At 39.1% G+C, this 26,821-nt stretch overlaps 1 protein-coding gene and 1 long non-coding RNA gene across 6 annotated transcripts; one reads left to right on the plus strand and one right to left on the minus strand.

Moving 5' to 3' along the window:
- Nucleotides 1-2,313: 2,313 nt before the first annotated feature.
- LOC146479227 (uncharacterized) lies at nt 2,314-3,459 on the plus strand. Its single transcript, XR_014865036.1, has 2 exons — nt 2,314-3,333; nt 3,419-3,459. It is a non-coding gene; the product is annotated as an uncharacterized LOC146479227 (long non-coding RNA).
- LOC146479228 (uncharacterized) lies at nt 3,061-26,626 on the minus strand. Of its 5 annotated transcripts, none has more exons than XM_085111480.1 (7): nt 26,193-26,626; nt 14,599-14,674; nt 13,102-13,192; nt 10,788-10,852; nt 9,289-10,058; nt 7,317-7,394; nt 3,061-5,919 (listed from the first exon to the last, which is right to left on the minus strand). In XM_085111480.1, the coding sequence occupies exons 1-7, from the start codon at nt 26,553-26,555 to the stop codon at nt 5,890-5,892; spliced, it is 1,473 nt and encodes a 490-aa protein (XP_084967606.1). In that variant the 5' UTR covers nt 26,556-26,626; the 3' UTR covers nt 3,061-5,889. The 5 variants fall into 5 exon arrangements, with proteins under 5 accessions (XP_084967606.1, XP_084967605.1, XP_084967604.1 ...); XM_085111479.1 differs by having other exon boundaries at nt 9,289-10,061; nt 26,193-26,625; XM_085111478.1 differs by having other exon boundaries at nt 9,289-10,070; nt 26,193-26,625.
- Nucleotides 26,627-26,821: the final 195 nt, after the last annotated feature.

The raw sequence follows: 26,821 nt of genomic DNA on the forward strand, positions 1-26,821 counted from the left end.
GCCTTCATTGGCTTCCAGTAAATTATCGCGTTATTTTTAGGTTTTATTAATAGTTTATAAGTCGCTTAATGGTGCATCTCCTAGCCATTTAGTTGATAGGTTTCACTATCGTTCTCACCTGGGATCTCGGGGATTTGTCACCAATGAACTTTTAGATCAGCCAAGGTCTTTCACAAAGACCTATGGTGATAGGGCATTTAATGTATGTGCCCCAAAGTTATATGGAACAAGCTGCCACTTGCCTTGCGCAAGTCAAACTCTACCGAGAGCTTCAAAAGAGGCCTTAAAACGTACCTCTTTGAACATTTTGTGGACAGCTGCTCATTGTTTTTATAGATATTGTGAATACTTTTGAACTTTAGATAGATTTTTTTTACACCTTGTTCTTTTCGTACATAGATTTTATTACTGACGGTATTGTTTTACACGTATAGAAATTGTGAATATTTTTGAACTTTAGAGACAATTTTTGCCCAAAAATACTAACATTACCTGTGCAGGTAAAAAATTATCGCAGGTGTAGCCACGGCTGTAGTCCAGGGATTAATGAACAACCTGCTTTAAAAGTTGTTCTATTAGCGTCTGTGTATGAATAGTTTAGTTGACCACGCCTTTGCAACTCATTAGAAATTTTTAATTTAGCTTAATTAAGTAAGCACGTGTGTTTCTGGTTAACTGAAGAGTACTTTTAATAGAAAGTTTTTCTGTGGAAACTAAGATTTCTATATTTTTTGCGCTTTCTTCAAATAACGTTCGCTTCTTTTTGTAATTTGTTCAATAGACGCGTGCATAAATCCTGTATAAGCGACTCAACTTAGTCTTATCGCTGTAAAATATGATCTGTGACGTTTTAGTTAAATGTTGTAGTTTCCAATAAAGTTTTTGTATAAAATGATAAGAAAGTATATAAGCGACTCAGAATGCAATGCATTTCGCTGGCCTCGCCTTCATGCCGACATCCTTTTTTGCGTCAGACAACTTCACAAGCAATGGTTACAGTGCGACGCGCCTTACCGTGGCCTCCCAACAAACTTTGTTTTACAAGTTAGCCATAAAATACAAAACGACGTGTTTTCAATAATTCGTTGTTGCGTCACTTGCCTGTTGGACTTTTCAAGGAGGCGTGACCGTTAATCAAATTCGCGTATCCTGATTGGCTAACAAGTTCAAGTTTCAAGTTTTATTAAGTTTTTCAAACGTTACTTACAAATGAACTTGTAAAAAAAGTTTGTTGGGGCCTTACAGTGCGACGTGCCTTACCGTGTCCATAACTGGATTTACTGGTTAGTTCTCTGTTTTTAACTATTCTGTAGTACAGTAGTGCTACTGATCAACTTCAACCGGAATATAGATTAAATAATGAAGTCTGGTGACGTTTCTTTTTTTAAATATCTCCAGCTTTTTTTTAAGCCCACCTCCAGATTTTTCACTCTAAGGGATTGGCAAGTCTGTTAGAAATGTGACTAAATAAATTTAGCCACACAGCGCTCATTTAAGAGGCGATCATTTTACGGAAACTACCAGAATTGAACCCTCTTCTGGCGAAGAATGTAAAGTTCACCATGATGGCTTGTCTTAACGATTAAGAAGAATTGGTTCATGCTTAGCGCGCGTATGTCGAGTTATGGATGCACTTGGGAAGTTTTGGAGAGCACGAGAGAAGCGTAAGAGTTACGCCGAGAGCAACTCTAGCCTGCTCTAGCTTCTCTCTTGCTCTCCAAACTTCCCAAGTGCATCCATAACTCGATATATGCACGCAGCTAAAAGCATGAACCAATTCTTTTATAACACAGTGACAACAAAGTAGTACGCGGACAATTCTCTCAATGCGCTGTACAGAAAAAACAAAGGTTCTTATTGACTGACAAACACGCCACAATGGTATGGTCTGAACGAGAATGTTTCGCCTGAAATTGTCAGTGAAAATTTGTATCTTTGAATTACTTTAAAGTCAATTAAAAACTGTAGACAATCGAGTTTTCAAGCCCATATAATGTTTTAGTACTCAAATGTTCACATGGCAAAGTTTAAGGCCGATTCATCGCGATGTTTACGTTGTGCACGGTACAGCGTTGGAGAAGACTCAATTCCAAGAAAAAAATTGGATAGTTCTTCATTATTTTCGTCCATTTCTGGTTAACCTGTGAGAGCAGACGCCTTTTCCGGCTAAAAGGCGTCTGCTCTCGCAGGCTAATTTTTGGGGAAACTTTGTAAAAACTAAACGACGGAAACCCGAGTTTGGCTGATTTGCACACGTCATCTTATGGACGCACGGTCGTGCGTATGTTGAGAAATGTACCATGATGCCGCCAATAGGAATTAGATAGGGAAGCACGCGCACTATGTTATAAATGAACTGATTATCCGTGTAGAGAGAGAAACGTTAACCAACATTGGTCAATAAAACCGTTGGCTTTATTCCTGAGGAAGGAGGGGGAGGGAGGGGGAGGGATTCCCTTACATAAGCTATATGGGTATGTGCGGCGCCAAGGGATATGGTTTTTGAGCCGTTTTGGTGTGAAATAGGGTATAGATTTCAACCATTTTAGTCTGAAAGTCTGAAATTCTAGGAACCAGGGGCGAGTTGCATAAAACTTAACGGCGGGCGTAAATGCTATCGTCAGACGTTAAAATACTGAATGTGACTGGGCTGAAGGTCTGGCGTTAGCAGTTACGCCCGACGATAAATTTTATGCAACTCACCCCAGGTCTGAAAATGGGTACGAATATTAGAGGCCAGCTCTTAAGAAGGGTGCCAAAAATTACACATTGTAGTCTGAAATAGGGTCAGGGTTAGAACAACGGAGCAGCACACCCCACCAGAAATTCCGAAGAATGCCCCCGCGGGGCTTTACTTAACGAACGAATTGACGGGCTCCGATGGGATAACCTTTGGATGGTATTTGTATTCCCTTAAAGTACATATGAATAATAATCATCGAGTTGGTATTTCACCACCCAAAATGTTTATATAGTCTTGATTTAGCAACATTTTCTCAGCCTCATATCGAGCAATGGGGAGAATTTATATTCTGGGCTTGGAACTAAAGGGAATCAAAACACATCACAAGGTCAAGTTTATTCTCGGCTATTTTCCTTAAACTATAAACAACAGAATAAATAGCTGGCAACAAACAATGTACTTAAGTTGGCGTGAATTACTGCAAAAAATTCTACATCGGGTGCGAATTCTTTCCCCCCTTCGTCTTAGAGTGCATTCTTTTGGGGCTATTCTAGATATTCTTATTCCGGTTTAGGAATAACAGAATACACGGAATTTCAATTTCGACAAGAACGCTCCTAAAATCTGGAAACGGAATACCCATGGCGGAGGTGACCTGAGAACTACTACGTCTGCGCGGGAGCGGTTTTCCCGCCAAAAATTTCCCAAAAGAACGGGTATTCTGTCTATTCCGAGTAAACCGTATTCCTTCCATTCTGTTCATTCTGCTATCGGGAGCAGAATGAACAGAATGATGTTCCGTTCATTTCAAAAACGGAATAGCTCCGAAAAGAACACAAATACCGTCTATTCCGAGTATTCCTACTCCGGAATACGGTCCCAAAAAAATGCGCCCCTAGTTAAAGATTACCGTAGCCCTACTGTTGTCTTGAATTATCGCTCTTACCGATTATTTTTAATGGTCCAAAGGGGGGGGGGGGGGGGTGGGGGGGCATTATCAGTTTACCTACATGCTTGGAGAAAATTCCTAAAACTTGCTAGTCTGAAGATTGGATTAGAGTCGTCTCAAGACTTCGATTTACAGCTAAAGTTACAATACATTAAAACTACCTCAATTCCCATCAGCAACCTAAAATTAAATTCGGGCCGTGAAAGGTGCATTCATTCTCAATAGGAGAGAACCATGCTGTCGCCGTTGTTTACATTTTGCCTCATCAGTTTCATCGGTATATCAAAGAATTACCCGTTCCGGAGTTCATAAAGGGACTTGGCACTAGTTTACATATTGTTTAAATTACGTCGTATGAAAAAAATGAACCCTATCGCCAGAAAGATCACATAAGAATTAGAAAGTTTACCGAGTTTGCTTATGTTTCAACCAGGCTGTGACCTGTCAAAAGTCACCCAAATTCCATACAAATGTCTTTAATTCTGAGAAGGCGTCCCCCAAATCCATACAAAATCGCTAATTCTTCCGACTTTTGAAAGCCTTCTACGTGGTTGCAATCTAACGACAGAACCTCGAACTTGCTTAACTGACTAATTTCAATGCAATCTTTCTTGTGATGGACTCCACTTTCTGCTTAAATGGAAATTTTGAAAACTTGTCCCCTGTCTCCATTTGAACTCCGGAACGGGAAAAAATGCTGCAAATAAATGGACACCAAAAACTAAAAGAACATGTCACATTTGACAAATAGTGTGAATATCAATGCGATAAGTTGAATATTCCTGGACAAATCAGCTTTCAAAATCTATAAAAAATACAAAGAATGTAAGGCTGAAAAGCAGTACTTAAGAATATTTAACGTACCATGCTAAAATTTTCAGAAGGTACTAAGTTTACCAAGCTATTTCAATTTATGGAGTACATTTATTTGTTGCTAGTTTTCCCCTTTATGTTAATGCTGTATAAATGAAAATGATCTCGCTGCCGCAAGCAATTTTTCTCTAGTTGACACTAAGTACTTAAATTTGAACTATGGGATTCTTAACCCTTTGAATTTATATAATTTAAAACGTGCGACTACTTTTTTATTTTGAAAAAGGCAAACCGTGCATTTAACTATGTCCCTACTGGGCTTTCAAAACTCTACAGCTAAACTTGCGTACGAGCTTGACACTGGGTGCTCGATGTCTAAAGAAATACACTCAATGAAGAATCATCTCTACAAGACTAGGTTTGAAGGATTAAGAAAACCAGAACTAGGTGGACAAAGAACACTGAAAAATAGGGCATCCCTACTTGGTACAATGGTCCACAAAATATTGCTAAATGAGCAACTTGACAATCTATGTGTAAATTACAGGGGTAAGAACATTACCAGTTACATTATATGGGGTTGGGGGGTTGGGGGGTTGGGGGAAGGCCCCTGACAAAAATATTTAATGTTGAGCATTTTCCTTTTTCTGTATCCCCACACTGCAGAATTTCAAATTAATTTTAACTGTTGTTTTTTTCTGGGATGGGATTTTCATCATTCAAATTGTTTGAAAATGTCAAATGCCCCACGCCTGCCAGGCTTCCAAACACTTCAAAATAAACTTTGTACACCAACATTCCCATGATCTACATGAACAAGGTTTACTCTGGGGCACATGAATCAACAATCAACTCCTGCCATATGGGTACCTTGGTTGATATCACAGAGACTCTTGTTTTAACAAAGTTGACTACAGTGTAACAGGCACCCATAACAACATGAACGAACTGCACAAAGCCAAAAGTGGGAACAGTCAAAACAATGCTACTCAACAATTATGTGAAAAAATTACATCAAGATTTGCTTCAGGGGCTGATTTCATGAGCTAGGCTGGCTTGGTTTGCCAAGATGAATTTCAAACCAGTATTACACGAGATCGAGCAGCCTGTTGCTGGCTAAATTTAGAAGTTGTTGAGCAAACTATGGCTCCAACAACGAACATGAATCTAGTGATTTCACTTTTGTTTAAATCTTTTGTATCATTTTTCAGATTCAGAAAAGCTATATGACTTGCTATACCTTCATATGTCACTTGTAAATGAAGAGAAAGATTGAATTTCTGATGAGCCGTTTTCTCTTGAGACAAAATGGGATGGTCCGATTCTCATTGACAAGTTATTGCAATATTCCTATTTGTTGTGTTTAACAGACATGCTAATGGTATCAGCCCCTAAGTCATGTTGTAATGTACAAATTACAAAACCTTATGAACAAAGGTTTCATTTAATTCTGATCATCCTCTTCATCCCATTGCTGAAAGAAAAACAGAAGTGGTTAAGGGAATAAATTTTACTTCAGTATAGAAGGAGAGAATCCTGATGTGTTGCTTGTGCTTAAGTACTAATTAACCCTTTAAACCCTAACAGTGATCAACATCAAATTTCTCCTTATAACATTAATGCTTGTCCAACCCCTGAGGTCATGAGAATTAAGGATATGATCACCCAAGGTGAATGTTCTTGATATTGTACTCAATTCTCCCCAATACTTTTATAAGAAAAGTATGGGGACAAGATAGGAGAATTTCTTCTTTGATATTAGGGGTTAAAATGCTTGGGGCATACTTGACCTATAGTGCTTGTTAGATTACTTTATGTTGTTTAGGCTCACATTCACTGGATTTTTTACACGTCCCCATCAATTTCCCTTAGGAAATGTTGCCCTGAGATCTTTTTGCATTTTTTTGCAGTTCTTTTCGAGTACAAACCCATGATTATCGACAAGGTTTCTGTTTTTATGACAAAGCAAAGTCTGAAGCCAAGGGCACCCAACGGATCTTTTCGGTAAATTACCTGTTCGGAAGGCCCTTAATCCCCTACAATTTTCTGAAGGAAATTTTCACCCCGAACTTTCGTGATATGGGAAATTTAAGGCCTAGAGTTTTCGCATTGATAAAAATGTCATTTCGGGTGCCGAAAAAAAGTCAGCTAAGATTTTCGGAAAGGAAATAAGACCTAAGGTTTTCGGAAAATAGACAAAGATGCCCTAGTAATTTTGAAAACACTGAAGTTCCCCTAGAATGACTGAACAGATAAAAATATTGTAGCGCGGCCTAAAATGAACCTACAGAGCTTTAAAACCACTCCAGACTGATAGCCTAAAATTGTGTTTCAAAGGATCTCAGAGAAAACTGTCGTTGGGTGCCCCTGGTCTGAAGCAGTGGATAAAAAATTGAGGGAACGTTCCCTAAAGGAATTGAAGGCCACATGCAAAATATTTTGGAAAAAAAAATCTGAGCTAGAACAAAAAGCTATCTGAAAAGCCCTGAGTCCTTCAATTACACATGAAGCTCTTATTTACTACATGTGTTTCAACAACCTGTTCCAGGTATAAAGTGATAACTAACCCTTTACAAACCCCTACTACCAAAGAACAAAGAAAGTTCAAGAAAGTATCAAGAAAGTTTACCTTGGGTGATCATATCCTTAATTTTTACTTCACAAGGAGAAATTCGATGCTGATCACTGTTAGGGCTTAAAGGTTAATACCTACAGCTCAAAATGTTCAATGAGAAAAAAGATAATGCATCCTTAAAACCCAACCCCTTTAGAAAATAATTATGTAAAACACAAAGGTTTTTAAACCTTAGTGTCTAATCCAAATAGCGAGTTAGTTGAACAGTGGGATAGGTCACATTATAACTTATTCACCTCAGGACTTCTTCTTGATTCCTCACGGCTGTCAGGAATGTTTCTTGGCATTCCATGTGGGCCCTGTCCCCTTGACATCTAAAAATAGAGGATATAGACAATAAAAATTAGTCCCAGTGCCTAGTATTCTGCAAACTACACTCTTAATCAGTCTTCCAAGTAAGCAGGACTCTTGTTAAGATTTGTAAAAGGAGGCAAAAATTTTCAAACAGTTTCAGAAAATATCCATATTTCCCCCATGGAAGGGTTTTTGTTTTGCACCCCCCATCCCCCCAGGAAATTCCAGTTTAGCTTCATACCTTGCTTCTAAAATTTTGACTTTTAAGACCCTCCTCCCCTAGGAATTTCCGATGACCTTCCAGGGGTGGGTATGGATTTTTTTCTGGACATGCACTATAGCAGGTGGACGTTATCTTGTTAATGTCTCCTAGAGACTGGTGGAAGCCAGGTTGTCATGTGAAGAATCAAAACCACACATGGCGGAGTTTGAAGTCAGTGTTGTTTTGGAGAAAGAAAATGCTCAAGCCAAGAGCGATTTCTTTTCAGGCAATGGATTTTCAATGTGATATTATCTGCTGGGTGTTTTAACATTGTTTATGGAATGAAAATTCCCAAAACAAGGATGAGGTTTTTTGAATTATTTGAAAGTGGTTTCAATAATTTGAGAAACATTTTTTCATCATATAACCGGCAACATTTTTGTAAATAGAGGGTAAAAATAACCGGTTATTGGCTCCTTAGAAGAACCCTGGGTAAGAAGGGTCTCAGATCAAAACCTTGGCTGGTTTCCTGACCAGACAAATGGAATGGTAAACTTAAGAAGATTTGGAGAGAACCAGATCTATTGACTCCTCAAAATCCTTCATCGGCTCCTTGAGTTTGAAAGTTAACTCTGGAGCACCGCTTAATATAGCGATACAGCCAAATTCTGCCTTACGGACACCTTGCTATTGCTAACACCCAGAGGTTGAAGTCACGGCAAACAAGAATTAATGAAAGTTACTCCTGCTATAACTGACTTTCTCTACTATGGACACCAAATTGTGGTCCTTCAGGAGTCTACTATAGCAGGAGTTGAATGTAGAACATAGAACTCATCATCTACCAAATTTAAACAATGGAACTTGTAAACAACCTAAGCATTTTGATTGAACATGGTTTGTTCCATGCTAGGCTGTTATTAAGCAGAATAGTGAACAAGACTTTGCTTTAACCTTTAAAGTTAAGTGGTGGATCGAGCAAAAACTTAGGGGAACCATATTTCAACTACTGACAGTAGGTCAAACAAAAATCGCTGTACAGTCAAACTTCTTTAATGTGGACACAAAAGGAACATAGCTAAGTGCCCATGTTATAGCTGTAAGGATTATACATTTTTACACCCATTGTGATTGACCCAGCAAACTGTTGGTAATAAAGTGTAGGGAGGTTGAACTTTGGTCAAATTATATTGGTGCAACAATACTCACTCTGGTCACAAACTGAAAACAGGCTTGTTTGACTTAAAACGACGGAGTGAATTGACTGAAGGTGTGATGCGAATCAACTGAAGACCCGTATGATTTGAATAGACTTCAAACTGTAGCAGAAATGCCCATGATCCAGCAAATTGACTTCTATTTGTAATGAATCAACATGTAGCAAAACAACATTGAAACGTTATGAATGGACACCAATTACGGCAATTCAAAACTGAAAAGGATTGTTTGTCTTGAATATTTTGACCTGTCAATGAAACAAAATTACTAGAACAACTTACGGTTGAATCTAAAGTTGGGAATCTTTCATGATATTTCAATTGCTAAAGTCAGCAAAGGGAACACACTGTGCCTTCATAAACTACATGTAACTGTAGAATAAACACTGGAAGTCTGAAGGCCTTATGGGCATCCTTAGTGGCTTACATTGTAGGTTCTACTGTTAATTTCTCCTTTTCAAGTTTTAAAATCCTTACTGGTACCATCCCACTTACCATATCTTTTTCAAATTTGTTGATTGCACCACCAACATGGAATCGGTCTTGACCCGCAGACTTTGGCCCCTTAGGGCCCTCCTGGGAGGAGTCTCTTGGGTGTGGCCGCATAAGGATCCTGTCACCAAGAGGTGAATCCATACTTTGTTGAACCTTCTCTTTATCATCCAAAGCTTCGTCCTCTTCATCATTCTCTCCATCCTTCTCCTTGTCAACAGCTTCTTCTTCTTTGGGTGTTTTTTCACCATCTTCCTCCTCTTCGGCATTTTCCTCTTCATCTCCGGTTGTCCTCTTCTCTTCATTCTCTTCTTCTTCTCCTTCTTCCTCTTCTTCTTCTGCTTTACGTCTCTCCTGTTTATCATTTTCCTTGGACTTCACAGTTGTTTTTTGGTCTGTAAGTTTAACTTCACTGCCACCTTCACTTTGAGATTTGTTTTCACCTGACTTGTTGACACCTGGAACTGCAGTTGTAGATACGTTTACAGAAGGTGATGGAATTTTCTTGTCATTACTGAGGTCACTGCCTTCCTGGACAGCTTTTACAATACTTGGTTTAGACTTCTTCTCAACAAGTTCTTTTGTCACCTTTTCTCCTTCACCTTCGTTTTCCTCATTGTCCTCCTTTTCTTCATCCACGACATGACTTTTGCTTTGATTTTTGTCAGGTTCTTCCTTTTCATCCCGTTTCAATTTACTGCTTCCTTTCTCATCAGCCTTTAAAACAGATTCTCCTTCATCACTTACTTTGGGTGTGCTTGAGGCTTTCTTATCTACTGGCAATGCTGGTGAAAAGGGTAAAACACATCATTATTCACCACCAAAATATTCCATCACATTTATTCCACTGTGCATATGGCACACATTGACATTCCAATCCTAGCAGTATGCAGGATGTTTGTCCCATGAACTTAGTTTAATGGCCTTAACTCCTACGAGTCTCCTGTAGCTCAGTGGTAGAGCATCTGAACTAGTAATTGGAAGGTGTTAGGTTCGACTCCTGATAGGAGCACTCGGATTTCCTTTTTCCGAGTATGCCTCTGTCATTCACTGAATAATACATCATTCTCACATATCATTATGTTGTGCTCAAACTACAGTAGTGCAGTAACTACAAGGCTGTTATCAATGCGTGCAGCTCACTAATGTGGCTGGCAGCTACAGTAGTTAGACAACTGGTGACTCAGGGTTTGCAAATGAATAAGAGACAGTAAGAATGAACAAGTCTTATTTATGACTGGCACCTTTCCTTTCAGAGATGGCTTCTCCAGAGCTTAATGCTTTCCGGCCTAAGTTTTCTTGGCCAAAATTTTCCAAAACGGCAAAGAAAAACACAATGCTCACATGTGATGTACCATTTTAAAAGGCCTTAATGAGTGAAATTCATTTCTGATATCAAGGAAACTGAAGGAAGTTAAGTCGTTGATAGAAATGGATTTAAATGGATTTGAATGGATTTAAATCAGAAACAGGCTGTTGTTTTATGCATGGTGTGGAGGTACCTTTTGCCTTCTTTGCTTCATCAAGTTCCACCTTCATCTTAAGCAAATCTTTCTGGTAACGATCTCTGTTTTAAAAAAACACATTCAAATTACATCATGGAAAGATAAAAAACAATGTTTCCATGTCATCATGTATATGTCAATGTATATTGTGACAAGTATTTAGCAGTGTTGGTGCTAAAATTAACATAAGAGAAAAAACTATGCAAAGACTTTTGCACGAATGGAGTCTGATTGCACGTTCAGAATATGGTTTTCTTGCACATTTATTGGTCAATAAGACAAGAAAAACCCATTCTGAATGTGCAATCAGACTCCATTTGTGCTAAAGTATTTACATAGTTTTTCAATTTTTTGCATTTTCTCTGATGTTAATTTAGTGCCAACACTGCTTTAAATACTTGTCACAATTTACATTTTGTCTACAAGTTACCTTTAGTTAACAATTTGGCGTCATGATGACAAAGAAACATCGGTTTTAAGAGGCTGTCCATGTTAGAACGGATAAGGCAAATTTCGGCTTTTCACTGATTTCGCTGATTTTTTCTATGAACATTACTCATTACAGTGTATATCCCTTAAACAAATATCACATTTACTGAGCTCAATGCGATTTTTTTCGTTGTTGGCGAGCATTTTACAAGGTGACCTCAAAGCTACCCAATTGACCTTTGGGGACTCTACAATATAATCTAATTATATACATTGCAGGTGCTGTCAAAACGTCATTCCTTGTTCAAACATCTTGAATATTTTACACATTGACGTTCCATTTGTCAATAACAATTTATTTAAAGGTTTGACATTTTCTCTGTGAAATTTTGACTGAGTTACAATTTTTTCAAAATACCTCCTCCTAAACTTCAGAATGCAATAAAGGTGACATACATGTAGTTAAAGCCTATTTTCACAAAAGTGGGACCTGACTTAGGGTCAAGTCTATTTTAACTCAAAAGGACTTATCTAACACAAATCTACTAAATGTATGGAATACAATTTGTGGACATTTTACACTACGAGCTGTACAGAGCTCCGCGATTTCCCTGAATATTCGTGGATTTCAATCGAAAGTAAACATAAAGCCGTCAGACAGATAGGCACATTTCTGAACCGAACTCTTTACGAAATACAATAATAATCACTAGGTAAATATTTTTGGCCATTTAGCCATATTTTAGAGAAGATGTATCCTTTTATTGGTATTTTAAATGGAACCTCTTGAGCTATTTTTATTTTCCACGATGTGCTATATAGCAGTGTTTGTTTTGCATGACTGACAGTTGTTCATTTCAAGGTATATTCAATATTCATTCTATGCTCAATTAAAGCGTTACCTTTTTTTGTATGTATTAACAAAATCAGTACTTAAAAATACTCTCCAAGACAAAGGATTAACTGGGGCGAAAAAGTTCCTTTCTCCCTCTTATAATATGTGAACTGGTTTCTTTATGTTATGTGACGCAGTGTTTATTTATCGATGTATCAAGACTCTGTTGTACATTTCAGTCTGATTCAATTAAACCCAGAGATGTTTCAATTTGAATATCTTGTCAAAACCCTACTTTGTCTAGCACATTCCGAAAAAGTCGGCTAAACAATGAAGTAAGAAGGGCTAATTTGAGTATGAAGAAAAGAATAGTATTGAAATGGTAGCCATTTTGGAATAAGCTCAGTCTATATCTTGATACTTGTGTGGAAACATTTTCCAGTGCCAAAATTATCCAAATTTATGACATGGGAAATGATATTACAGACATTTAAGTTTTTACTTCAATAAGCACTGCTGTGTTTCAGCTTACGAGAAGGGACAAAATCGCACGCTTGAATGAACTTTTTGACTGAGGGCATAGATAAAAAAAAATCTATTTGTGGTATGCACAAAAAAATAAACCCACCAAAATCAAAAACACACACACAAAGAAGAAAAATACATGTTTTTTGGACAGATTTATCTTTCCTTGATAGTTTGAACCTTGCATAACTAGAGACTGAAAGATCCATGATCTCAAACTATTTTCCTTGTTTGGATTGCTCCAAATATTGTTCACTATAAAAATTATTGCCTCTTATAATTTTAAATTCAAATGCTTGCCATGTATCTTGGATAGATCAAGTTAGAGCATAGTGCATACATGTCAATTTATTGCATAACTGAAAGAAGAAAATTTCTTCAAATTGATTTCAAGGCTTAGCTTTCACTTAATTAAATTCCATATTAATTTGGAAACCTTTACCAACCCAACTGCCTCAGTTGCCTCTACATGTATACCGGCTGCAGGCCTGCTTGAGCTCCAGAGTGCTTTAAAAAACTCACCTCTCAGCTTTTAGTTTGGATACCTCCTCCAGAAGAGCAGACTGGTTTGCTTTTACATCATTAAACTTTTTCAACACTTTGTCAGCTTTTGCTGCAGCAGAGAGAAATAACAATAGGCAAATTTGAGATTACACAATGTAAGATTCAACTGTACAGTATGAGTACAAGGCACTGATAAAAACAACTGACAACTGAAAGCAGTTTTGGTGAGGGAGGGCTATAAGAGCTATCATTAAACTTGGAAGAAATTTGTCCCACAAGGAAAGCAAACAAAAGAAAAACCTTCTATTCCTGTTGTTTTTAAACAAAGCCATTTTCAAACTTTAAGTGACTTGTTATCACCACTGTAGATGTTGGTCTTAATATGCAGCTGATGGCTATAAAATATCACAGCTGCGAACCCTGGACACCATACAGTGGAACCTAATATGTGACCAGGCCCTCTCCATGGAGGGGATGGCTTGATAACATGAATTATTTAGTCTATGTCAGATCCAACACCTTGTTTTTGAAGCCACTTTGTTTTGGTCCAAAGAAATGGCTAATTATTTAGTTGTGAATTTTCTTGGGTAAAAATCTCTACCCTTCATATTGAGAATAAATTTCCCAAACAGTGTCAAATAACCAGCTAATGTTCAGTTACAAGACAAAAATGGGTTGTGCACACAATGCAAAAAAGAACCTCACTTAATCTTTTTTCACTACCAGTGTGGGGTAGAAACAGAGTATTGGAATATAGCCTTTGGACCACAGGCAACCAGGGCCCAGTTGTTCGAAAGCTGATTAACGCTAATCCATGATTAGAAGTTAAGGACGGTGCCTACTATTGTTACTGCGCATACGTTCTGCGCATCTCGAGATACTCGGGTTTGCTATGGGTGTTGCCATCTAATACAGGAATATTTTTGCGCGGTCTAAAACTATTCGGAGAAAGCAGAACTTAGCAAATGCTTTTGGTATCTCATAAGAAAACTGGGGGTAACCATGCATTTTTCAAAGATAATTAAGCTTCAAGTTAGGAAAAAATCCCATACATTGCTTTATATTTTGGCGCTTTTTAGAGATATTATTGCTAAGTTATCTCTGAAAAATGCATGGTTAATACCCCCAATTTTCTTTCAGGATTCCAATAGGCCTTGCTAAGATCTGCTTTTCTCGCATAGTCATAAACCGCACAAAAATACTTTGGTATTAGTAGGCACCGTCCTTAACTGAGGTTTTCATCTCGCTCTTTAAATGTGAGTTTTGAAAGCTATTTTCAAGCTCTTGCTAAAAACAAGTCTAAGTCAAAACTGAGGGACAACAATTTTTGGCAGAATCTTTAATTATTAGTCATTTAACTAGAATCAAAGTTCATGTTAACCCAGGATTAGTTTAATCGAGCTTTAAACTTGTAACTGGGCCCAGATTAGCAGGGTTTCACTGTACAAGAGCAGGGAAGATGGAATTCTCTTGAACTACATGTAAACAAATAATGAAAGAGAAGAGTTGACTCACATGTTAATGCCTTGAATTCTGAAGATGAGCGATCCACTCCTTTTCTCAATTTTTCTAACTCTTCCTGGTTGCTTTTCTATAAAGAAAAATAAACATGACATGAAGCCTTGACTTCTTACATACATGTAGAATCTCTCAATTAGCTTATCACTTTTACCTAAAAATTGAGCCAACTCAAGCAAAGCTGAATGATTTTTTTTATCACACGTCAGGTCTTAAGCCCTACTTTGCTTTGTTTTGTGAAGTCCTATTTCGTTCCATTTTTTTAGTGAAAGTCATAAGCTAATTCATGAAATTCACACTTCCAGGCCAAAAAATAGACACAGAACTACATTCTTAAATTACTACCAGTCTGTTTGCCAAAAATTAAAGCTAATTTCGAGAAGTTTTGGGGACGACTCTAAGGGCAAGCCATCACTTTCAAGGCCTCCATTTCAATTCAGTCAAAAACATTCCATCATATCATCAAACAAAACAGTCAATTACGAGTCTGATATAACGACTGTGACAGTCAAGCAATAGACTTGTAAGCAAAAGCTCCTTTTACATTGTTAGCTTTATCTACAATCCAGTCGGTTAGCCACATTACACAAACTAAAAGATTCAAAATTATTGCAGTTTTTCAAAGAAAGAGACCTTAGTTATTATTTTTATGCTAAGTTTTTTCATTTGCAAGGGACAGTTTGAAGGAAAACTGAGAACTTCAAGGAACAGATAACAGCCAAGGACAGTTATTATGCTCCAAATATTTTCGCATAAAGTGAGTACAGGATGAAAGCACACATGGGATGTTGTTCTGACAATACTTTTGACAAGTGTATTGGTGTCCTTTTCAGTTCCAACAGAAAATCACTCCTCAGTGTATTCCCCTCTTTTTATCTGGCCATATGCATATTGCATCACACAACACATTTTAACCAATTGAAGACAAACAAAGATATCTGATGAATTATAATCTAAATTTTTACAGAGTTCACAAAAAACACCCAGAGATGGGTAATAGAATCTTCTCTTTTTGTACTGGCTGAAAAGGAATTTTAGAGTAAGGAATTGTCTACTAAGCAAAGCAAATGTAGATTGATCTCTTGTCGCCACTAATGTCTGCACTTAACTAACTTCGAAGATTTTTTTTTTCTATAAATTATGCCGAACAGTGGGGAACCACTGTGTACTATTTACCAAGGCTCTGTCTCGCCGATCAGAGCCAAAAGTTATTAAAAGTTGATAATTTGAAACTTGGAAGAAAAAGCAGGCAGCAAAGCCATTTTATATGTCTTTGGGTATTTGTTGGAAATAATAATAAATTGAAATTGAAATTGAATTAAAATTGAATATGTGCATGTACATTGTGTGTCAGTGCACTTAGTAGAAGGAGGAATATTTCAACAGGTATCTATGGTGACGTTATGGTGGAATAATCTTACCTGTTTAATATTGTGACCACTTTCAACTCAAACATATTTTTGCAGTCATTCCTGAATCTGCCAACCCCATTAATATGACTACGTACAGTGTGTATTATATAGCTTTCATAAGCTTGTTCATTTTGTAACTGTCATTGATCTTATCTTGTTAATTAAACTGTAGATACGATTTCCCTATACGAAGATGCAACTATTCTATATTATAAACACAATGGTGATTGTTTATGGTTTGTTTCTATTTTGTAGAATACCAATTGCAATATGTAGCGCTAGGTTAGGTCCACGTCGAGTATATAAAACCAGCTGTAAAATATTTTTTTTTCTTTCCTGGTACGAGTCCAATATATCAATTCCTCTGCTGTTTTTGGTCGGTTTCTAACAAAGTAGATGCAAAATAAATAAATACGTGGCGACAAAATTAACATAAGCTTGAGCTATTGTCAAAATTATAATACGCGGAAATTGCCGGAAAAATCCGAAACATTTTCCGCGAGTTTATTAAACTTTCGAACTCGAAAACATATTTTCCACACTGAAATACTGAAACCGTTGAACAACAAGGATATAGCTTAAATACCGGTTTCACATGTAGACAAAAACTGAAAGCGATCAATATATAAGCTGGCATCTTAAATGCGACGAACGAGCTAGGTACAATTTTATAAGCGTGGATGCAGTTATACGTGAACCGTACCTGTTGTTGGTGGAGTTTCACCAACTCGTTTTCTTTCTGTTCTACTTGATTCCGCACTTCACCGAGATCAGCATCCTTTGCTTTTAAAAGCCCACCGATCTTCTCTTTTTCCTCTTGCAATTGAGTAAGCTGGGTGGACAGCGCGGAAGTTTTCTTGTCCGAGGTGAGTTTGCGAGCCGCTAACACACGTAAACGGTCCTGTAGAACACTAACATCTCTAAGGAGCTTATTGTTCTTGGAAGAAACACCCCAATAACTATAAAACAGGATTATGACAATGACCACAAGACCTACAAGAATGAAAGAAGGACCTCGACCAGGTCTGAATACTAAACCATTGGACGCCATTTTGTACGCTTGGTTGAAGCGAAATCCCGAAGACCATTGCGGCCGCAACACATTCGGCTTTTCGAAAATCGGATTGTGGTCGTATTCTGATCGGCACAGGCGACTGCGATCCGATCATCGAATGCATATACCGCATAATGCATGTTACCTTTAATATTTGTAGAAGTTTGTGTCTCCCTGACAGATAAATTCATTGGTCTTTTTCTCTGTCTTGTAAACCGATATTTCCATTTCATTCGCTTCAAGAACAGCACTGAACTCCCCACATAATTATGCATGCCATTCACATACCACCCCTCATAAATAAATTTCGAGAACGAGTTCAGTTGAACCTGGAACAGTGTATCAATCAGATTAATGTATGGGTCGTTGCGGAATTTTTTTATTGATTGACCATGATTGCCTGCAGGGGTGTTACATGTTACAGAGAGAGAACTGGGCTCCCGTGCAATTCGTTGTTGTATTGGTCTGCTGGCGGAAACCGCGTAAGTTAGCATAGGTGGTTTGCATTGCCGCCATGTTGGTGTACAAAACAAAATTTGTTCATATAGTTTCCTTTAAAATGGAAGTTAACTCCCAGAGGAGAAAAATCTTTTTTTTTTTTTTTTATTGGCTTCACCAACATAATCTTATTCAGTTCCTGACACCAACATCGTTGCCATGACATCACATCAGGAGCCATAATCATTATGGCTCCTGATCACATGCAAACCATCAATAGTAAGAATAGTAGTCGTAGTAATTTACTGTGTACAGGCTGATTAGTAGCTAGTTATATATTTATAAACTATTTATAAACTATCAACAACATTCTCAACACTCAGTCAACAAATGGGTGTGGGATAATCAACTTCTCTTTCAACTCGAAAGCCTAAGCTCCTTTGGTCACTGCGCACATTTTACTTTTCATATTTATGTAATTTAATGTTGTCTTTATGTTACTTCTGTGATGTATTGTAATTTCCTTTTGTAGTAAACTCTTGAAATGGTGCATAATAAAAAAAATCTGAATCTGAATAAAAAACCACGGTGTCTGTGTACAGTACTTGTGTTCTCAGTCACCTTACTCTATCTGCTCTATGGCAGCGAAAACTGGTCTCTATGAAAATGAACGATTTATTCACTAAAACGCAACGAAAACTTAGGCAATACATTTCATGATTCTCGACCAGAACGTCGAGCAACGTTTTCATAACATAAACTCGGACCCAGTGTCCACTCATTGGAACTTAGTCTCCACTCATACACACGCAATGCGCCTTACACAAAATGAAACGCGGAATATAAATTTTCAGTTCGGAACATCCTCCCGCCCGATGCAGGGAGTGCATCACATGTAACTTGTCAACAAAGTTCAATAAAGTTCAACTAAAATGTTCAACAATGTCTCATCAAGTTCAATTAAGTTCAGCAGCTATATCAGCATCACAGGCTTCAAACAGGTGTAGCCGCTGCACTGGACGGCGAGTAACACTTCCGGATGAGGTCCGCAGGGTGACGGACCGGACAAGTCCATCGCGGCCTGTGTGGGTGTCTTCCACTCGTGCACGTGACCATTGACCCCGAGCTACACGATCCTCACTCACAAGGACCAAGTCACCTTTACGGATTTCACGACCAATCTTATACCATTTCTTGAGGGGTGTCAGGGATTTCAGATACTCTGCATGCCAACGCTTCCAAAATCCATTTACGAGCCTCTGGTGATACTGAAATCGTTTGGTGAGGGCTCTTGATGTCTGTTCTGAAACATGAGTGTCTTTAGTCGGACACACTTGAAGGTTTCTGCCAATCAGAATCTGTGCAGGGGTAATCGCACTGTAGTCATCAGGGTCTGCACCCAGGTAAGTAAGAGGACGACTGTTCAGTTGTGCTTCAATTTCAGCCAAAATAGTAGTTAACTGCTCGGCATCTAACATTGCTTTGGCAAATAGTTTCTTCAATGGCGTCTTAACACTCTTTACAAGTCGCTCATAAAACCCACCCCACCATGGGGCCTTCTCCGCTATGAACTTCCACTGAATCTTCTTTTCGGACAGAGCACTCTGGGTTTGGTCTGATTCCAATACTCTCCAACATTGCTGTAGCTCCTTGTTAGCAGCCTTGAAAGCTTTTGCATTATCTGACCAAATAATGCTGCACATTCCTCTTCTTGCAATCATGCGTCTCAAAGCAAGGAGAAATCGCTCAGTCGTCATATTACACACCAACTCTAAGTGTACCGCACGGGTAACTGCACATGTAAATAAACAGATATAGACCTTATCACCACTGTCTTTCAAATACAAAGGACCAGCAAAGTCTAGTCCCACATTAGTGAACGGGGGCGCAGGCTTAATTCTGTCTTCAGGAAGTGGTGCCATCCGCTGACCAAAGGGCTTTGTTAGGTAATGGCGACATATTAGACAGTTCCTCAGTGTCTGACGGACAGTCGATCGTCCTTTGATCAACCAAAATTTCTGTCGCAAAACTGACAAAGTGTGTTCAACTCCAGCATGAAGCTCACGGCGGTGAACATCATCAATCAACAACTTAACAACAGGATTGTTGGAAGGCAAGATAATAGGATGCTTCTCCTCTTCTGGTAACAGTGACTTGTGAATTCTTCCTCCAACACGAAGAAAACCACTAGTAGGACACATAAACGGGTTCAAATTGGCCAGGTTGCTGTCCTTCACTGTACCATGCCGTTTACTTGACGTAATTTCTTCAGCAAAACTTGCTTCTTGTACATGAAAAATCAACCATTTTTCTGCATTTTGCATCTCTAAACCAGTTAAAGGGCTGTCAATCCTTTCCTCCTCTTTCACCCTTGAGTTTCTAACGAATCTTCTGATCCAAGCAACAGTTCTTAGCAAGCGACCGTACTTACTGAATCTTGTGAAGTCAATGAATGGCTCTTTGGGTTGCACAACACAACTGACACTAGCTTTACTCTTCCTCTCTGGGTCAACATTTTCCCTGGAAGGCTTTGACCTCAAATCCTCGGGCCAATCTTTTTCGGACTCTTGCAACCAAGAGGGTCCTTTCCACCACAAATGACTCTCTCTTAACTGACTTGCAGACAAACCTCGGGTAGGTAGATCCGCTGGATTCTGCGGTCCTGGACAGTACCTCCAAACACTGGGATCTAACAATGACTGAATTTCAATAACACGATTGGCAACAAATGGTTTCCACTGTGAGGCGGCTCCTCTGATCCAGTGTAAAGTTGAAGAATTGTCTGTCCAACAAACAATGCGGTTTATGGGACAATCGATTGCACCTTTGACATAGGTACAAAGTCTAGCAGTAATTACAGCAGCCATCAACTCTAAGCGCGGAAGTGTAATCTTCTTTACAGGAGCCACTCGGGTCTTGGACATTACAAGACTGGTAGATGCCTTTCCATCTTCACTAACAACTCTCAGATAAACTGCAGAGGCATAAGCAACTTCCGACGCATCACCAAATGCGTGTAACTCAACTTTAGGATTCTGACTTAATGACAAATCAGTGTAACATCTTGGAATGTGAACGTGTTCAAGTTCTGAAAGTTCTTGAACCCACTGATTCCATTTCAATGAGACTTCCATGGGAATTTCCTCATCCCATCCAACACCTTGGGTCCACAAACTTTGAAGAATCAATTTTGACCTCACTGAAAACGGTGCGATTAGACCAATCGGATCAAAAATCTTTGCTGCTAAAGACGCCACTTTTCTTTTTGTGTACACTGTCTCTGATCTGGACTTAACAATGTCCGCATCAATTGCAAAGACAAGGCTGTCAGTTATCGTATTCCACTTTAAACCTAATGCTTTTGTCATTGGATGTGCTTCTGCTAAATCACTCTCCAGGTTGACGAGACTAACTGCTGCTCTGTCCCTCTCAGGTAAAGAATCCATAAGCTCAGACGAATTGCTTGACCATTTTGTCAAATTAAAGGCAGCTTTCTGCATAAGCTCAGTTGCACTTTGCTGCAATTTCAGTGTTTCCTGCACATTGTCTCTCCCTGAAGCAAAGTCATCAACATAAGTGTTCCTTAAAATTTCACTTGATGCAACAGGGAATGTTCCTTTACACCTTTTCACATGCTCTTGAATAGTACCAATGGCAAGAAAAGGACTGGAAACAACTCCAAATGTGACCCTTGTCATTCTGTAAATCTTAGGCGTGGCCTTAGGGTCCAAATCTCTCCATAGATACCGGTGTGAATCCATGTCTTCCTCTTTTAACCGGATCTGTAAGAACATCTTCTCTATGTCACCCATGATAGCTACATGATTCTTTCGAAAACGCAGAATAATTCCAACTAAATCTGGCTGCAATGCTGGGCCTGGCTCTAAGCAGCTGTTCAGAGAGACACCATTGCTATCTTTAGCTGATGCATCAAACACCACTCTTGTCTTGGTTGTCTGCTTGTCTTCTCTAATGACCGCATGATGGGGGAGATAAAACACAGGACGCCCATCTGTCGGTGTAACTTCATCACAAGGTACTTCTTCAGCAACACCATTCTCAACATACTTGTTAATCGCTTCTCGGTATGACGTAGCTTTCATTGGCTCTTGGAGCAGCTTCTTTTCTAGATTGTACAACCTACTTTCCGCTTGCCGGTAATTATCTTTCAATGCAACACGATCTTTCTTCCACGGTAAGGATACTTCATAGCGACCATCATTGTACGTTAGAGTCTCTTTAAACTTCTTCAAGACCATATCTTCAACATGAGTAGTAGAAACTGAACTTTCAGCAGGTCTAACACCAATGGACTCCAAATCCCAGAACTTTTGAAGTGTTTCATTCAATTGTTCCTCAACACCAATTTGAACATTCATAGACACAGTGCATTCTCGGTCATGACCACCTGTTGGTCCACAGAAGACCCAACCCAAAGTTGTGCGAACTGCAACTGGTTCACTGGAACGTCCTCTTACAATGTCTCTTGTCATGAAGGAATAATAGAAATCCAAACCAATAAGCACATCAATCTCCTGTTCATCTCTAGGGAACTCTTCAGGAAATACTATGTTCCGAAGATGAGACCATCTTGCTGGATGAATATCCACAGCTTCAGCTGGCCGGCATATTACTGGTGTAGTAAGCGCTTCAATACACTGAGGCTGTCCAGATTTATCAACAGGTGCCACAGTAAATGTAATTCTCTTCCGCAAAGTGTTCTTGGTAGCCTCTCCTCCAAATCCAGAGACAACAATTTTGACACTCTTCCCGTTAAGACCAAGCTCATCAATTACACTCTGCCGAACAAACGATGTTTGAGAACCAGGATCAAAGAAACATCTCACAACTTTTGAACACCCATTCACTCCACACAAAATAGCTGGTACAGTCTGCAGAATCACCTTTCCACCCGAGCCCACTGCAACAGAATTTGCCACAACTGAAGATGACACAGGAGGACCTGATGAAGGGGATGGTAATTCAGGGACCGATTCCACCTTAACTTCTTCCAAGTGAGGTCGAGCTGAATCTTGATGCAGGAGACTGTGATGTCTACCTTGGCAGTGCTTGCATGGAGGCTTCTGGCACACTTCAGCTCTATGACCAGATTCAAGGCATCGGAAACACAGACCCTTAGACGTTGCCTTTCTGAACCTTTCTTTTACAGGCAATGCCAGAAAACTGACACATGACTTCAAACCATGGTTTTTGGAGCAAATGACACACTTGCCCTCTTGCGTTGTCGCACATAATGCAGAGGTGGATGACCTTTGCGAGCGGTTGAACTTGAAACGATTTTCACGATTTCCAGGATTTTCCTTTGCTGGAGCTTTCGAATCAAGAGAAGGAGGTTGGGAAGACTCTTTAGCTCTAATCAGTTGTTCCAAGAAAGTGAACAGTGTTTTCACTTCTACACAGTCCTGCTTAGCTATTTCCTCACTGAGCTCCAGTTCCCATTTTTCCACAACTTCTTTAGGTAGCTTGTCCACGATAAGGGGCACCAGAACAGGAGCCAAAGTTTCAGATTTAAACTTTTCACCCATGGACTCGACAGAACGAACGTGACCTATCACTTCATCGTAAAATTTACGCATGGAGGCTGCATCATCACAGCTCAAACGTGGCAAATGGATCAAGGATCTTACATGTGCATCGAGGATTAACCTTGTATGCCCAAATCTTTCCTTCAGGATTTCCAAAACTGGCTGGTAATTCGCTTGTACCACTGCAAAACCTTTCACCGCTTCAGCAGCCGAACCCTTTAGCGATCTCATCAAATACTCTAATTTTTGGACATCTGCCAACGACGCATTGTCGACTACCGAAACTTTTATCGACTGATAATAGGGTTGCCAACTCAAAACATTGCCATCAAAGGTTGGTAGATTGATCTTGGGTAGCTTAACTTGTACTTGAGAAGACGACTGAGATACATGTGGGTTGCTTCCCGCCAATTTCACTTCTGGCAAATGTTTACTTGAAAGATAACTCGTCATTTTCGCCATGCTTTCAATCACACGCCCTTCATACTCATTGTGACTCTCACACTCGGCATCAATGTCAGCATCTTCCAACATCGTGCACATTGTGCCTTGCACTTCTTGCAAATCGCTCCATTTGCTTGCGATGTTATCTTTCAACACTTGAATTCGTGCATGATTATCTTGTTGTGACAGGGCTTCGTCGACTGACTTCACCGTGTCTGTTAAAGATTTTCTCAGAAACCTTCTCTTTTTCTTGACAGCTTCTAAATCTTTCGACATTTTCAAACACCGTTTAAAATTCCACTGCAAATCCACTGAAGTTCCACTCGATCAAGGTGCTGCAACACACGTGTTTTGGCGCCAATCGCCAAGATGCGAAAACCCACTTTTTCGCGGCAAGAAACAGAAGTCCAACACTCCTTTTCGCTTGACCGATCGTCGATACTGTTCATCCGACTCAAAGGACCATGAAAATGAACGATTTATTCACTAAAACGCAACGAAAACTTAGGCAATACATTTCATGATTCTCGACCAGAACGTCGAGCAACGTTTTCATAACATAAACTCGGACCCAGTGTCCACTCATTGGAACTTAGTCTCCACTCATACACACGCAATGCGCCTTACACAAAATGAAACGCGGAATATAAATTTTCAGTTCGGAACATATCTCAAACAGGAAAAAGCGTTTAAACACCTTCCATATGAGAAATCTGAGGTACATCCTTTGAATCACATGGCAAGATAAAGTCACTAACCTAGAAGTTATACATTCAGAAGTGAGCTAAACTTAATCCATGTCATGTTGAAACGAAGAAAGTTAAGGTGGAGTGGCCATGTGATTCACGAGACCTCACTGAAAGCTATTGGCATCACTGAAAAAAAAAAATGGGAGAATCTAGCTTTACATAGTAAGACCGAAGTGGAAGTTTCGTATCCAAGACGTCAAGGCAGCTGTTCTTGCCGAAGAAAGAGATTTGACAGAAAGCATAGAACGAAACAGAAGAAACCGGGTGAATACACAAACTTCAATATTGTTATATAAATTGCAAAAGAAGTGTTTTTCAAGAAATGTGCTAAAAACAACAACAACAAGAAAAAAAACTCTGACACTTAATACTTTATTCTATAAATTTTAACTGCATTTATATTATAACTTTAATATAGTTTATTTTGGCACTTTCACTGTAGTCAGCTTATTGACCAGCTGTAGGCATCATGATATGATAAACTATCACCGCTTGCTGGTTGACCATCGCTATTTTGAAGGACGACAACAATGACGACGACGATAATGATGATTGGACGTTTGAAGCAAGCAAAAGCTACCCTGATCGATGTTGAGTATCCTTGAGGTTAAAATATTGGTATAAGATGATAGGTAGCCGCTATGACCACTATTGACGGCATTTTTCGGGTCGGTATAATGGCTGTTACTAAAGCCTGGATCATTGGATGATGATAATCCAGACCGTTCAGGATCACGTCCTATCGGCCGTGGGCTGTCAGCCATTATACCGTGCCCGAAAAATAGCGGGTATTATATCATCTTCTGGTCTTTTGTGCAAAAGACATCAGGAAAATCTAGCGATATTTCTTGATTGCTTTTAATAATAATAAAAAAATTCCATTAGCGCATGCTGAATATGATATGATTATAGCCAACTCGACGCGACGTGCCTCGTTGGCTCATCCAACGCATGATCGCAGTGGAATAATTAATAAATATCCCATGGCCGCGAAGCCATTCAAAGTCCGGGATTTGCATTATCCAATGACCCAGCCTTAAATCAAATTGAATACCGTATTGTTCTGATGTGGAACAAAAAAAAAAAAAAAAAAAAAAAAACTGAGTTAGCTTAAAAAAATCGCCGGCTATACCTTATATTTCCGTTATCTAGAGCGCTGGGTTGCAGTTGTAGTGTAACCAATAACTGAAGCAGACTATAGCCTTAATTACGCGGGGGCGAAAACTGGTCAACGAGTTTTCTCTTTGCTTTTGGAAAGAACGTTGACAGCGATTCAACGGAGGGTTGTTTGGAGACGGTCAGTTGACATAGAACTAATGAAAACTCTAACAAGGACAAAAGCAAGTTATAAGTCTTTTTTACGTGAAAATTAGCGCTAGAGTTGAATGCAAAATTAGAGTAGAGAAACGGCAGGTGAGTGCTGTGACAGTGATATCTCGATAGCTACGTGCCTTTATGCTCCATTTACGCTTTTGTTTTTTCTCTTTTAATTTTGGACGAATGCATCATCAACCGAACAGCCTTGAAGATATATGTGAAAAAATACTGAGAAACAGGCTGGAACGAAAGATTACAACTGAATTACGAAGAGCACAGTCACGAAATTTACTTAAAAGATATAACAAGTTAATACAATTCTTTTGTATCTTAACGTACGATTTGCAGCTTGTTTGCATTAATTACAGTCAACTCCCTTTATTGCGGACACCCTCGGGATCACGAGGTAGTGTCCTAATAGCGAGAGTCCGTAATAGCAAGGATTTATTTCAGTCAAACGTCTGTAATTTATTTTTGCGGGGGATTTATAGCTGCTGTCCGTATTATGGGGGTGTCCGCCGGGTAAAAGCGAGGAGTCCGCAAGGTGAGAGTTGGCTGTATTGACCGGTCCATAATTTTTCACAGTTTTTTAAATTTATGACCTTTGTATTATCTCGCGCTTTATACGTACCTCATTCTCGACAGCAATATTTAGCTTCTCTCTCACTGTTTGTAGCTCCACTTTCAAATCAGAAGTCAGCGTCAAAGCCCGCTCTTTAATTGCTTGGTCGTTGACTAAATCGTCCTCCAACAAACGATTTTCACTCTCCATATTGGCGATCTTGTCCTCCAGAGCATAGCGCTTTCGATCTGTTATTATCTGTTCGCCTTGCGCAAGTCTCAATTTTAGTAACAGCTGTTGGTTTGACGAAGATGTTTTCCAGTAATTGTAAGTTAAAACGCAAACCATTATCACAAGGACGACGAAAAGAAAGGTTGGTATGCGGGAACGATTCACTGCAACCTTCATTTTTGCTTTTTCGCGAGATTCCATCGACAACAGTTTCAGCAAATGACTCGGTGAAGGGAAAAAAATCACGATTACAGCGCTAATGACTACCTCTCCAATATTAGATCATATACATTTTAGCCGTTTGCGTGTCGAATACCATCCAAGAGGGGTCCATAACCATGGTTATTGAGTTTAAATTGAGTCATAAATATTGATATTCTGTCAGTTGTTCGGATAATGAAGGATGACAAAATTACCTAACGACCGAAAACGATTTGTTCAAATAAGCATGTTGCTCTTCTTCTCAT

Source organism: Pavona decussata, unplaced genomic scaffold, assembly GCF_977016875.1.
Source record: "Pavona decussata unplaced genomic scaffold, jaPavDecu1.1 SCAFFOLD_61, whole genome shotgun sequence".
NCBI classification, from domain to species: Eukaryota; Metazoa; Cnidaria; class Anthozoa; order Scleractinia; family Agariciidae; genus Pavona; species Pavona decussata.